Source organism: Siphateles boraxobius, unplaced genomic scaffold (genome assembly GCF_051911475.1).
Source record: "Siphateles boraxobius isolate OS27281-9 unplaced genomic scaffold, OSU_SipBor_1 48, whole genome shotgun sequence".
NCBI classification, from domain to species: domain Eukaryota; kingdom Metazoa; phylum Chordata; class Actinopteri; order Cypriniformes; family Leuciscidae; genus Siphateles; species Siphateles boraxobius.
The window spans coordinates 3,959,898-3,974,486 of NW_027509119.1; the positions used below are offsets into that span (position 1 = coordinate 3,959,898).

Consider the following 14,589-nt stretch of genomic DNA (forward strand, 5'->3'; position numbering starts at 1 on the left):
CGCTGATGGAGAGTACAGAGCATGCAGTGGCATGAGGTCGTACCTGATTGAGGTAATGATATTCTTCAGGCTTTTTGAGGTGGAACGAGGTCCTCTCCTCTTCACTCGCTCCTGCCAGCAGGTAGTAAAACACATGGTAATTCCTAAAAGAACAAACCCATATAACGTCAGGTGCTGCATGAATATATCTGGCTATAAATGCTTAAAGGGTTGCAGTGGGGTTGAGGCTGCTGAGCCTGTTGCTGAGGTCAGGGGTCGGAGGTCAAAGGTCAGATATGGGAAGCCTCAATGGGAGTCAGTCCAGTGGGTAAAAAAAACTTTCACTCACATGAGATCGCAGCAATTAGCAAACAACATCCAGCAAATGATCCAAACAAATCCTGACAGACAGAATCAAGTCCCGTACTACATGTTTTCTCGATCACGCTATTTCAGCCAGATACTGTATAGACGTCAAAATAGAGAAAAGACGAATCACAATTTCCGTTTCATGGCGACGTTACGGTGGAAGAGAACGGATAGATTTAATATAACTCTGATTGTGTTTGGCTGAAAGTCATATACACCTAAGATGGCTTGAGGGTGAGAAAATTATGGCATAATGTTAATTTTTGGGTGAATATCCCTTTAACAATGTTTCTTTACAAGCCACGACAGGTTTCAAGAGAGTCTATCTGTGTGAAAATACTGTACTGTGCACAATTTAAAACCACTGGAGACATTTTTGATGTTTAAATGTGCAGGTGTTGCTTCTTAAAGAAGCGGTGCATTCAAGTCAATGTATTTGAACTAGGGCTGCACAATATTGGAAAAAACTGACATTGCGATATTAGTTTTCTGACATTGCGATATATATTGCAATGTCAGAAATACAGAAATGCTCAGAAGATGAAATAGCTGTGTTTGGAAAGAATTAATTATTTTAAATGAGTGGTGTGATTTTGTTGGGGAGTGCAAAATAAAATTAATTTAAAAATCTGCAATATTATTATTATTATTTATTTACCTCCTGAAGACTTTTTTTGTGTGCAACTTTTTTCTGAATTTGCATTTCCATTGCTTTTGCCCAATTCAGAATAACATAATAATAATAGTGATTTTTAAAGTGACTATTATTAAAAAGTATATTAAATTAAACAAGAAATATATTTTTAAATTGTATTGTAATATTGTACTATATAATAAGAATCTTTTTTTATTTTATAGTACAACAATAAAATTAAAATACTAATATTTACATCTTAATTTCTTTTTTTATGTGTGTTAAACCATCAAGCTTTTACAAGTTGCGAGCAAATGAATGCATGCACTCGTTTTTACAACTGCACAAAGTTAAAAATACTGCGATATTGCTTTAATTTCTATGTATCGTGCAGCACTATTTTGAACAACACTTCAAAAACCAGTCAGGACAACAAAATCTGAGATTGACATAAAAAGAGACAGCTTTACTGATTGTCACTTTATCACTGGTTTCATTTGGATAATGCACTGCCCCGAAACTGAAGTGTGACTGCTGTGATTTACACCAAAGTCACAAAAACAAGGAAATAATGGTCGGTTTCCTTCGTAAACCCTCACGTCATGAAACCAGTGAGACCGGTAATGACAGCCAGGATAAAGCTGAGATTCACACATATAAACTGAACACTGGAGAAATGATTCCCACATGTTCAATACTGGATTTATTTCTTCATGAGCTCCTACCAAATCTACACTCTCCTTAGTTTAAATAAACTGTAGTCTAGCCTAGTGTAATAATGTTGATTTAATTACAAAATACTTCAGTAGCCGACATCATTTCTTAACAGTTGACATGAGTACAAAATCTCCTACCTTTCATTGTGTTCCTGATAGACGAGCCGGGATTTCTCCAGGAGGTATTTCTCCACATAAGCCCTGGATAAGAACAAACAAAAGATTAGGCCTCTCTACACATTATTATTATTATTAATTATTATAACAACACTGCAGACGGGAACACTCTTACCCTCTAACAGTGCCACTTTCCTGGTAGTTCACCTGGATGAACTTCCCAAAACGACTGGAGTTGTTATTGTGGGCTGTTTTAGCATTGCCAAACGCCTGTGAACACAGGGAATATAAACAGCATAAGAGAGGTGACTGAATGAATGAATGAATGAATGAATGAATGAATGAATGAATGAATGAATGAATGAATGAATGAATGAATGAATGAATGAATGAATGAATGAATGAATGAATGAATGAATGAATGAATGAATGAATGAATGAATGAATGAATGAATGAAGTCAAAGTGGGCTTCAGTTGAAACTTTATTCTTGGCTCATTAACTTCCAACTGAAGCCCCTCTGATATAGTATAAAGATTATACGGTATTTAAATCGGCTTAAATTAAAGAGTTTTAAAGAGTAGAATATAAATTATTTTAATATACATGCTTTAAATTTTAAATAACAGTCCTTGAGGCCAATATCATAATTTTTCCATATTGCACTAATTACCACCACAAACTTAAATTGTCGTAAAAATTATTTAAATAATGAACAATGGTTTTCAGCTGGTTTGGCCATGGGACGGATTTTCCCCAGGAACATACGTTTTTAGAAATACTCAAGTTTATTTTTTTTAAATGGTTTGCACACTACACACTTTAATTAACATACATTGTAAGAATATCACTAACAACATATGCGATTATTTTGATGGCAAATGTCAAGAGCACTTTATTGTAGAGCGAGAGCACTTTCAAGTGATGCGCGAGTGCACATTTCCTTTGCTTGCTCAAAACTGGACGTACGATCTCCAATATACAGTGCTCTCTTACAAAGCGCCTCTTCTCTCGCGCAGATATTGCGTGTGCGCGCTCAAACCGTTTCCTGTGCACTCGCGAATCTCTCCGTGTTCTTGCACTAGAAATAAATTATCTTTGCTTCAAAAGTTATCAACCAATCAGAATAGACTTCTAACTGACAAATACAAATGCTACATGGAATCTTATTGGCTGGGAATGAACTGCAATTCTTTCTACAAGCTCTACAAAACACATGCCTACGTATTTGTGCGCGCAACTGAAGATTGTTCACTGGTTGAGAAACACTGCCTTACAAGATGCTATTATTGAAAAGCAGGGCAGCACAATCTACAGTATGTTTGACCAGCCAACAAACCCACAAGCTTTAAATGTGTGAAGAGGTTAGCCAATCATAACAAGATGTTACAGATTGTAAGGGTCAGTGAGAGCGTGATAAATTGTTATGAAAAACTTAATTACAAAGAGGCTGGTGCAAGACACCTGGAAACAAGAAAAATAAATATTTGGTAAAACCACTCTAAATCCGTTGTAATCAGGGCCTAAAACTCATTTTTGCCACACCTGCAAATGGTCGGTGACCTTAAGAAAATTTACCGGACCAAATGATTTTTTTACCAGCCATGACACAAAACGGGAAGTTTCACATTCAAAACAAAACAAAATTCAAATTCCTCAATTACACTTTGATAATTTCTGACCAACTGGAGACTGACATCATTTCATACACTCGCCAAGGCCGATTTTTACTCGCATCTGGCGCTCGGCGAGTGTCAATTTTAGGCCCTGGTTGCAAGTGTCCACTACATCCCCTTCTGGCCTGTTTTGTTATGGTCCTGCCTGGAGACCAGGAAGCTACTCAATTGTACATGAACGTTCTCGTTATTTGTAGCTTCACCACATGTAAACAAATTCCTCTGTGGATTGAGCAGACGAGGTCAATCTCACAGCCAGACACACACACACACCGCCCTGTCGAGAGTCAGACTTTCAGAGAGGGGTTTTACGGCTTTCAGGAGAAGAAAGGACAAATGAAAGGCGGCACCACCGACACACAGCTGACAGCCATGAGCTACTGTAACAGTCTGTGCTCTCACTCACACACATACATACATCGTGACGCAGCTAACAAGCTATGTTAAGTAATGTCTTGAATTGTCTAGGAAAGGTTACGTCAAACACAGCGATAACTTTACAAATGGCCTCTGGAACACGTGTTGGAAAAGTCTAAAGCCCTTCATGATGAACAGCACATGCCAAACATCAAGTGGATGTTGCACAGTTGTTACTCTGACATATTAAAGGATTAGTTCATTTCAGAATTAAAATTTCCAGATAATTCACTCTCCCCCACGTCATTGAAGATAATCATGTTTTTCTTTCTTCAGTCGAAAAGAAATTAAGCTTTTTAAGGAAACCATTCCAGGATTTTTTTCCATATAGTGACTTCAATGGGGTCCAACGGGTTGAAGGTCCAAATGTGAGTTTCAGTGCAGCTTCAAAGTCTCAACACCATCCCAGCCGAGGAATAAGAGTTTATCTAGCCAAACTATCGGTCGTTTTCTAAAAAAAAAAAAAACATTTATATACTTTTTAACCACAAATGCTCATCTTGCACTAGCTGTGATGCGCCACACATTACGCAATCACGTTGAAAGGTCAAGCGTGACAAGGCGTTAGTACGGACCGAGTGTTTACAAAGCGACCGTGCAAAGACTAAGTCAAAAAGTATATAAATGTTTTGTTTTTTTAGAAAACGACCGATAGTTTGGCTAGATAAAACTCTTATTCCTCGGATGGGATCGTGTTGAATCTTTGAAGCTGCACATTTGGACCTTCAACCCGTTGGACCCCATTGAAGACACTATATGGAGAAAAATCCTGGAATGGTTTCCTTAAAAACCTTAATTTCTTTTCGACTGAAGAAAGACATTAATATCTTGGATTACATTGGGGTGAGTAAATTATCAGTAAATTTTAATTCTGAAGTGAACTACTCCTTTAATGAAGGGTACTTCAGAAATTCATCACTATATAGAAGAGGCCTGGACGCTTCGGGAAAAGGGGTCAGACGAGGACAAAACTCAGCCGTTAAAGTGTCACCTGTAAAATCAGAAGACACCGCAACACTTTATGTTAGGGCTGGGCGATATGGACCAAAAGTCATATCCCGATATATTTAGGCTGAATATCGATATACGATATATATCCCGATATTTTTTCAGCAAAGTGAGAGCAAATGTTCAGTCAAAGTCAAAGCCAAATATGACATGTCACAAGTAGTGTTATTGAAACTGGCTATTTCGGTGAACAGTTGCAAAATCACGCAACACTTGACGTCTATCATAGGCCTTCAGGAGACAGAAAACTTTAAACAGACCTGGAGAGAATAATAGTGAGGATGAACTTGGCAGGCCTGTTACTGCAGGAAATGGCTGCCATTAAAATCTGCTGAGATATAGCCTACATATCATCATCCAGGAGCGAGTTTTCCAGAAGCATTGGTTAGCAAACCGTTATCAACCATTATCCCAAAACCATAGTTTCAACGAACATTTGCAAAAAGCATCGCAAAGTTGTGTGGTTGGAACTACAGCTCTCGACAGGTGGTTAGAAGCATTATAAGCATGATAAGTGGTAAAGCAAACCACTGTTTGGCATTACAGTATTAGCCTTAAAATGTCTTATTTAATGTTAGTATATGGCTTGAATTTAAACTGTGCAATATTAGCTCAAATAATCACGTTAAGGCGTTAAAATGTTGCGAAAGGCCAGTTTTGAAAGGATTCCTCATTATGCTTTCCTTCTTACTGGCAGTGGCAAATCCTTCACAGACAAAACAAAAACACACAGGGCTTTTGTCTTGAGATAAAGGTCTTGATCTCAATGGAGACGTTGAAGGAGTGAATAAACTACTGAGTAGCCAAATTCATCACGATTACTGAAATACTCTGACACAAATGATCAGAATAAAATGACGTCAAAAGCAGGAATGAGACCTTTGTGGCTTTTCCCAGCACAAGACACAGGGGAACGTTCAGCAAACATGTTTTGGTGTGATATGTTCAGTTTAAGAGCTTTTGAATGGATCTCAGGGGTTGAGAACTGAAACCATTATAGCATTCTGTCACTCACAAACACACAACAACCCGCTCTGATCGCACGCCACGTCTTCTAATGGACCACATCAGGTAAATATTATCACTGGGCCAGAGAGCAGTCACAGGAGAATTACTCTAAAAACAGTTTCAGTTTGATAAGATCATAATCCACCACACAAGTGAGGAGCACAAAGTGTTTGCAATGTGTGAGAGAGTCTCAGGTGCGTCTCAAAGTCCCCCTGTGGTGAAAATCAAGTTTTTAAAGTGTTAATATATCTATGTGGTGTTTTTAATATGATTTAAGACAAACCATGTGTCAATTCATAAGTCAACACCATTGCTGAGTATTTTCTCCTTAAAACTGCAGTGAACCAAAGACAGTCTCAAAAACACGGTTTGAAATCACAGGTGTTTCTGACGTCACAAACTACCTTGTAACCAATCAGATCAACGTGCCGGCGGCAATTAGCATATCATTAACACCAAACTTGCAGGGGAGACTCGAGAGATGCCAGGTTATCCCGGTATATTTTTCCGTTTGAAATGAAAAATCAGGTAGATTTAGTAATATAACAGGTGTATGAGGTATATTATGATGTTATGATGAACTATTTGCCTTTCTCCACTGACATTCTGAGTTGTTCAAAGCGTTTCTGATGATTGTTAGAAGGCAGACTGAGATGGCGAACGGGAACATAGTTTGTGTAACATTAGCAACACATTATTAGCTGTATGATAACATAGTCAAGCAAAAGGCTAGTCATATTAATTACCGTTGTTTCCGACGTTGTAAAGAGTGATAACACTGTGCAACGTTTACCTCAGAAAGTTGTGCGAGTGAATCTGTGAGCTGTGGAGGCGGGCTAATTAGCATATTCATGAATCCACGTATACTAAATGAAGCAAGGGTGTAGTCTAGAGTTGCATTCAAGCTTTTTAAAAACGTTTAAATATGTCATTTTTGTGATCAAAGATGAGTTTTAAGGGATAAAATTATTGACTACAGCGGGACTTTAAAGCCCCAATTTACTTGCGCAAAGTTCTTTTTTGTTGTTCGCTAAGTTAGGGGTAAAAAGAAGTTCGAAAAACGTGATACTGTTAGTGAACATCCCAACACAGTCCACAATGGGTCACTTCACTTTCAGTGTCCACAGCAATGTTACTTTGGGATCCGTTTTGGACACGGTGTCCATTCTCTGGCAGCAAAGTGAGTTTAGTCTCACTAACACCACTGAACACAGTTTATATGGGAACAAAAGCCTAAATTCAATCTGTTCTTCATATAACACGATCGAGTCTCTTCAGAAAATTTGGACTAAACCACTCAATTCATATGGATTAGTTTTACAATCTCTTTATGAACTTTTTGATGCATCAAAGTGGTAGTTGCGTAAACTGTCAATGGAGAGACTAAAATCTCTCAGATTTTATCAAATAGATCTTCATTTGTGTTCCGAAGATGAACGAAAGTCTTACGGGTTTGGAACGACATGAGGGAGAGTAAATGATGACTATTTAAAAATTTTGGGTGCGAATAATCCCTTTAATTTGAGTAACTTAATAAGTAAGTGTTTTTATTGAATTGGATTCAGAAAACCATTAAAAATTACCAAAGAAAGGAATTACATGAAAGGTAACAAACATCAATAGCAACTCGTTGAGCTCATTGTAGAAGCCAGGAGAAATTGTAAACACAAATTTGTTTCCTGGTAGACTGTTAAACTACTACACTTTGACTCCTGAAAACAGTGTGAAACCAGCCAATCAGATTGAATCAAACCATTTTGAGAAAATCCATGACTTTTTGTGTGCAATGAGCATCAGACAGTACATGAAGGGTCAATTTGCTGGATCGTCAAATTCACAGGTAAACACACACACACACACACACACACACACACACACACACAAAACAGCATATCTAGGTGTGATGTTAAACTGCGCCTTATAAATCAGTCTCAATAGGAATGAGCCCGTCTTCCAAATGTTTTGGGACTCCACCATCACCTTTATGCCATATGGACTGTGTCTAGAAAATTACATTAGCACTCATTCCAATTTCCTCTTTCGGTGTCAGACTCATGTCCTGCACTTTAAGTGACTCACCGTTTGGCCCACTCCAGAAATAGGACATTTTTTCCTGGATTACTGCGCAAAGACACAAAAGGAAGCCCTGAATGGCTGCACTACAGAGCTAGTGTGTGTGTGTGTGTGTGTGTGTGTGAGTGTTTGGAACAGTCTATATGGAGTCAATTCTCCTGAGTGTCTTTATATTATCTGTGGGATGCAGTCAGTTGATGTAATGAAAGCGGCTGCTGCATGTGAGCGGGCAGAGCATGATCAAACTGAACCTCTGCAATTCAACAACACAGCGTGTGCGCACACACAGATTCTGATCTTTTTTAACCCTTTCTAACTGATGCTTTCAAAACTATCAATAAATATTTTGCACCATATGCCCCCATTTTCTAGCAAAACTGTATTTATGAATTTATACCTGTATGATATTCCAGCTATTCTTTCCATTAGAAGTTGGTCGTTTTTCAGCGATGCACCAAAATATAAATTTTTTAATGAAACACAGAAATTAAAGTTTATTTTTGGTTTCCAACATTTTTGTGCAAACCTTTTTTTGTGTGAAGATGCTAAAAAAAAAAATTCCATTAAAAAAAAATTTGTTTTAGCATGGCATATTTCACTTGAAAAAAAAAATACAATCTCGCCATTATTTCCTCGTTCTCTTGTCGCTTCTAAACCCATAAAACTTTTGTGCATCTTCTGAACACAAATGAAGATATTTTTGATATTCTTTATATTAAAAACATCATAGAAGTAAGTGGTGACAGAAGTTTAATTTTGGGGTGGAAATACTTTATTTTCCCTTTACAGTATACTAAGCTAGATGCATGTACACTGAATTCCCAAGTCACATATTATGCACTAAAATGAGATAAATGTCTAAGAAATCGTTTAATTAATTGTCTTGAGCTACAAATCGTAATGTCTTCCAGAGCAAACGCTAAAAGTTTAATAAACAAACCCTACACATGAGAGAGCACAGCACCTGTGTTTCTCTACAGATCTGCCAGCAACAAGGAGAGGGTCTTTGGGACCATTAGATTTGGGACACAACCCAGACGTCTGCACTGCAGAAACCCTGGCATCTACGACTGCTACATAATTATATAACCCCCCACCAAAGCTCCCAAGGCTGGATGCAATTAAGAGTTAAACCTCCACACATCTGACATCGGCCAGCATTAAGTATTTATGTGATGCTCTTGGCACGCAAATGCATCTGTGCATCCAGATTAGTCATCAGCAAACCTGAAGAGAACAGGAAGACACAGCAAGTCTCATTAGAAACCTCAACAACACTTCTCGTAGTAAGAGTTTTTAATCTCCATTTCAATTTATTTATAAAGCACAATTAAAAACAACTGCCGTTGACCAATGTGCTGTACAAAATGAATAACCATTAAATAAAATACAAGACACCAGCCATAAAAAGACAGGCTAAACTCATGAAGTAGGGTATAAGCCAGATCAAATAAAAATGATTTTAACTTTGATTTAAAAAATAGATATTGTGGGATATTGTAAACTGTTCCAAAGTCTCTGTGTGGATGCGCAAAATGCCCAGTCACCCCAAGACTTTAGTGTGGATTTAGGGACACTAAGAGCCTCTGACTGGCAGACCTAAGAGCTCTCTCTAGTTGAGTGTCAATCAACAGGTCAACAGGTAATCTCACACATCCAAATAAAGCTTGAAGTCACAAGAGGCCATGTGTTTACAGTGATTTTACCATGGATAAGAAGAGATGTTAGGCATGACACAAAGCAGAGTGTCAAAAAAACCTGAACCATGGTAAAAAATAGCTAACTCACTGCCTTCAACGGCTGTTTTTATAAAACAACAGGTGCGTACAAATTTGTGTACTTGCGCACTATTCTATTTCATTTTTTTGTATAAATAGTGCAGCACTGTGAAAATGCCCAAAAGAAAAAGTGATTTTTTTGTGCAAAAGTGTTGTAAATAATGCTTAAGCATCATGAGAGGGAGTTCCAGTTAAAGGTTCCTACTGGGGACTAGGACTTTCCCAGTTGAAAGGGCAAATGGAAAGCACCCCAAATATCCAGATGACGCACTTAATTAAATGTGGGGGAAAATTAAACGTGCAATGTTGGCCACTTCGTGCACTCAAACTGTCTCAGTTTAGTTACGAACCAGAGGGGAATCAGATTCGGATGATGAATGACAACATAATCTTATGACTTTTATAAACTAGTATGTTGAGTGCATAGTGTATAGTGCATAATTTCGGACACGATTAATGAACAGAAAATGCTATAAGATAAAATAAGTTACATTCATCAAAAACAGAGCAATTCCAAGAGGGTCCTCTCACCATCGGTGCTCAGGCCCTAATGATAATCACAAGCTTTCTACCAAGTCAAGTCACCTTTATTTATATAGCACTTTTTACAATAGAGACTGTTTCAGCAGCTTTACAGAGATAACAGGAAAATAATGCGACTGGAGAAAACAGTGATGTCATCGTCCAGCTCAGTTCAGTTCTCATATAATGTCATGTCAATGGAGGCAGATCAATAATATTGTTGAATATTAAGTGTCCCCAACTAAGCAAGCCAAAAGCGACAATGACAATTCAAGTAATAGCCTATATTTAATTAGCGTAACTGTATGTGACAGATATTTGTAGATATTTATAGATTAAGGAATTGTTGACATTAAATACTTTTAGGAAGTTGACATGCCTTCTGGTGGGATATAAATATTTTAAACCTCATTTTGGTGGTGGGGGGGGTGACGACGACCAAGCTGAGACAAAAACAGAACAAAACAAAGACCTGTACCAGATTAAACTGAAGTTTTAGGTTAACTCTTAAAAGAACAATGTCTATCCATCAACTCCCTTATTACAGAATTCAATCATTGTCCTACAGGCAGAGGTGCAAGTATTACAGCTATTTCACAATAGTTTTTAAAGTGCTTCATCTAATACGATTTTAGACACTGAACTGTCCAATTTATAGTGGAGATATGAACAAATGTTTGGAGAGGATGGAGACGGATAGGGTTAGTATGAGACCGAGAGGGTTAGTATGAGACCGATAGGGTTAGAATGAGACCGATAGGGTTAGTATGAGACAGACCGATAGGGTTAGTATGAGACAGACCGATAGGGTTAGTATGAGACGGATAGGGTTAGTATGAGACCGATAGGGTTAGTATGAGACAGATAGGGTCAGTATGAGACGGATAGGGTCAGTATGAGCGGGTGGGGTTAGTATGAGCGGGTGGGGTTAGTATGAGACAGATAGGGTCAGTATGAGACAGATAGGGTCAGTATGAGACAGGTAGGGTCAGTATGAGACGGATAGGGTCAGTATGAGACCGATAGGGTTTGTATGAGACCGAGAGGGTTTGTATGAGACCGAGAGGGTTTGTATGAGACCGAGAGGGTTTGTATGAGACCGAGAGGGTTTGTATGAGACCGAGAGGGTTTGTATGAGACCGAGAGGGTTAGTATGAGACCGATAGGGTTAGAATGAGACCGATAGGGTTAGTATGAGACCGATAGGGTTAGAATGAGACCGATAGGGTTAGAATGAGACCGATAGGGTTAGAATGAGACGGATAGGGTTAGTATGAGACAGACCGATAGGGTTAGTATGAGACAGACAGATAGGGTTAGTATGAGACAGACCGATAGGGTTAGTATGAGACAGACCGATAGGGTTAGTATGGTACCGACCGATAGGGTTAGTATGAGACCGATAGGGTTAGTATGAGACCGATAGGGTCAGTATGAGACAGATAGGGTCAGTATGAGACAGATAGGGTTAGTATGAGACGGATAGGGTTAGAATGAGACGGATAGGGTTAGTATGAGACAGACCGATAGGGTTAGTATGAGACCGACCGATAGGGTTAGTATGAGACCGATAGGGTTAGTATGAGACCGATAGGGTCAGTATGAGACCGATAGGGTCAGTATGAGACCGATAGGGTTAGAATGAGACGGATAGGGTTAGTATGAGACGGATAGGGTTAGTATGAGCGGGTGGGGTTAGTATGAGCGGGTGGGGTTAGTATGAGACAGATAGGGTCAGTATGTGACCGATAGAGTCAGTATGAGACCGATAGGGTTAGAATGAGACGGATAGGGTTAGTATGAGACCGATAGGGTTAGAATGAGACGGATAGGGTTAGTATGAGACGGATAGGGTTAGTATGAGACGGATAGGGTTAGTATGAGACCGATAGGGTTAGTATGAGACAGATAGGGTATATGATGCCTCATGCTCATGACGCATTACTCAACTTTCAATAGCGGTACATGTCTAAGCATTAGTGCCTTGCAGCAATTAATCCGTGATGTGAAACGAGGGTCTGTGTTCCTGTGAGTGCTGATCAGTCTTTGGTACTTGAGTCACATATTCCCTTTAATGCCAAGTGTTCAGTAATACAGCAGAGAAAGCAGAAAATCAGCACATCAGGGGCCTATGATTTCCATTTGTGTGGAAAACATGCATAGAATCCAGTCGTTAAAAACAAGTTACGTGTAGCAATGATAGTATGACACGGAATGTTTTGAAATTTGGCAAATTTGAGAATAATAATTGATAAAAAGTAGGACTGTACATTTAATCAAATGGCGACATGGACTAGTGTCTGTGATTATTAAAGCACAAAAAGATCTACTTAAATATGAAGTCTGCATTTTCTTTGTTTGAATGATTGGCATGGTTTCATTTTATAGATATCTTGTTTGTTTTTTTCCATTAAAGTAAAGCTATCGTCATATCATATCACAAAGACACTCAACGTGTTCATTACAACCCGTCAAAGTTTTTGAAGAAATTGTGACAGAAATATATTACTATTGCACAGTATTAGTAATAATAGGCTAATACAATTAAAATCAAATTAAGGAATATCCCACAATCTGATTTAATTTTTACGTGTATTAAATTTAACCGTAAACCTCGGTTGTGCAGCCCTTTGTTTGACAAATAGTTAGATTGTAAATTTTATCTTTGATTACATTTTACCACAGTTTTTGATTATAAATGTGTATAAAATCATAAACCAAATATAAAAAATTAAGAGAACACTTCAAAGGGCCCTATTATTGTACATATTGTAATAAATTAAATTTCTGAAGTTTTATGAATTCAATTTTAAAAAAATCATAGGGCCCTAAAAAAATTTAAATTATATTTTTAAAACTTTTAATAAATTGTTCTTAAATTGTATAGACTACATGTCATGATTTCAATTAATTAGACTATTATCGGCAAAAAAATTAATTGACAGTTTCTCTGAAATTAGAGATGCACAGTTTTCAAAATTTTGGCCGATACCGATAACTCTTTATATTTGAAAGCTGATAACCGTTATATTGGTCGATAAATCCAAATCCAAATGTTTATATAACCTGATTACAAAAACAAAAGTCTCACCATTAAATGTCCCAAGCACACAATTATAATGATGTTCTCATAATTTTATGTAGCCTATATGACAGACACATGTTGCATTAAACTGTATTTATCTTTTTTGAAGTGATTCCAATCATATTTAAAGCAATTCAAAACCATCGTGGTGAACAATGCGCATCTGAAGTGTCTCAGCTGAAAGAAATAATCAATTTTTTATCAGCTTTAATACATCGGACAAATTTTCTTATTGGGCCGATAATGATAACATGAAAAAAATGAACATATCAGTTGATACATTGGCCGATATATCGTGCATCCCTAATGGAAATGGCGAATACGTAGGGAAGTTTAGTCTCTTATCTTTCACTGCTCTTAGAGTCGCGGCTCAAACTCGCCTGCTTTCCTTCAACTCCGAGCTGAAAGCTACATCCTTTCACTCACAATTACGCAACAGAACAAGAAAGTGTGTCTATTCTTTAAATACCTCTTTCTTCTAAACTTACACATAGAAAAACAAACACACTTCCCCTTGATAGTAGTCTATTCAGAGTTAATTGGCGTGGCTGGTATTTTAAACACACGCTCTGACAGAGTTTGAGTTTCTGCTCCCGGTATCCCAATGACCAAGAACCAGAACGGTCACTTGTTCTTCTGCATTTATAGAGGTTTAGTTAGGGACTGTGTACCTTCTGGTTAAATGGAAAAATAAAAACTTTGTTAATTATTTATTTTTTTGAGTGAAATGAGATCATCCATTATGATTCAGTCTTCCGTCATATTGTGTTCGAATACTGTACAAATCTTTCATTGAACAAATTCAATGTGAGCCTAGTAATCAGGCTTTCTGTAGCCTTCAGGGATATAAGAGTCTCTTCACAACTTTATAGTTTCCTACAGGTGTGTGTGTGTGATGAGTTTATTTCATGATTCAGTCTGAAGGCAACAACAATACACAGAGACAAAGTTTTGCGTGACTGATTATTAGTTCCTGAGGCTAAATTCACTCATCTAAGATTTGTGTTTATCAGTTCGTAATGCGTCAACCCATATGAGCACATTTGGGGTTTTATTTATACATATTTCAATCATGACAAATTTGAACATGTTATTGAATATAGCAATGTTACTTAATATGACAATATATTTGGTCTTGGTGGACTAGGTTTGCTACAACTGTTGATTATTATTATTATTATAAAATGTTAGATATGCTACTGCTGCAT

General features: G+C 37.6%; 1 protein-coding gene across 14 annotated transcripts in view; it reads right to left on the reverse strand.

Moving 5' to 3' along the window:
- myo9aa (myosin IXAa) overlaps positions 1-14,589 on the reverse strand; it is a 169,280-nt gene that overhangs the window by 90,991 nt on the left and 63,700 nt on the right. For all 14 annotated transcript variants that reach the window (XM_077201623.1, XM_077201615.1, XM_077201621.1 and 11 more), the window contains exons 3-5: positions 1,991-2,085; positions 1,837-1,899; positions 44-143 (exon numbers count right to left, since the gene is read on the reverse strand). In XM_077201623.1, coding sequence (XP_077057738.1) covers positions 44-143; positions 1,837-1,899; positions 1,991-2,085 — 258 coding nt within the window. The remainder of the gene's footprint in view (positions 1-43; positions 144-1,836; positions 1,900-1,990; positions 2,086-14,589) is intronic.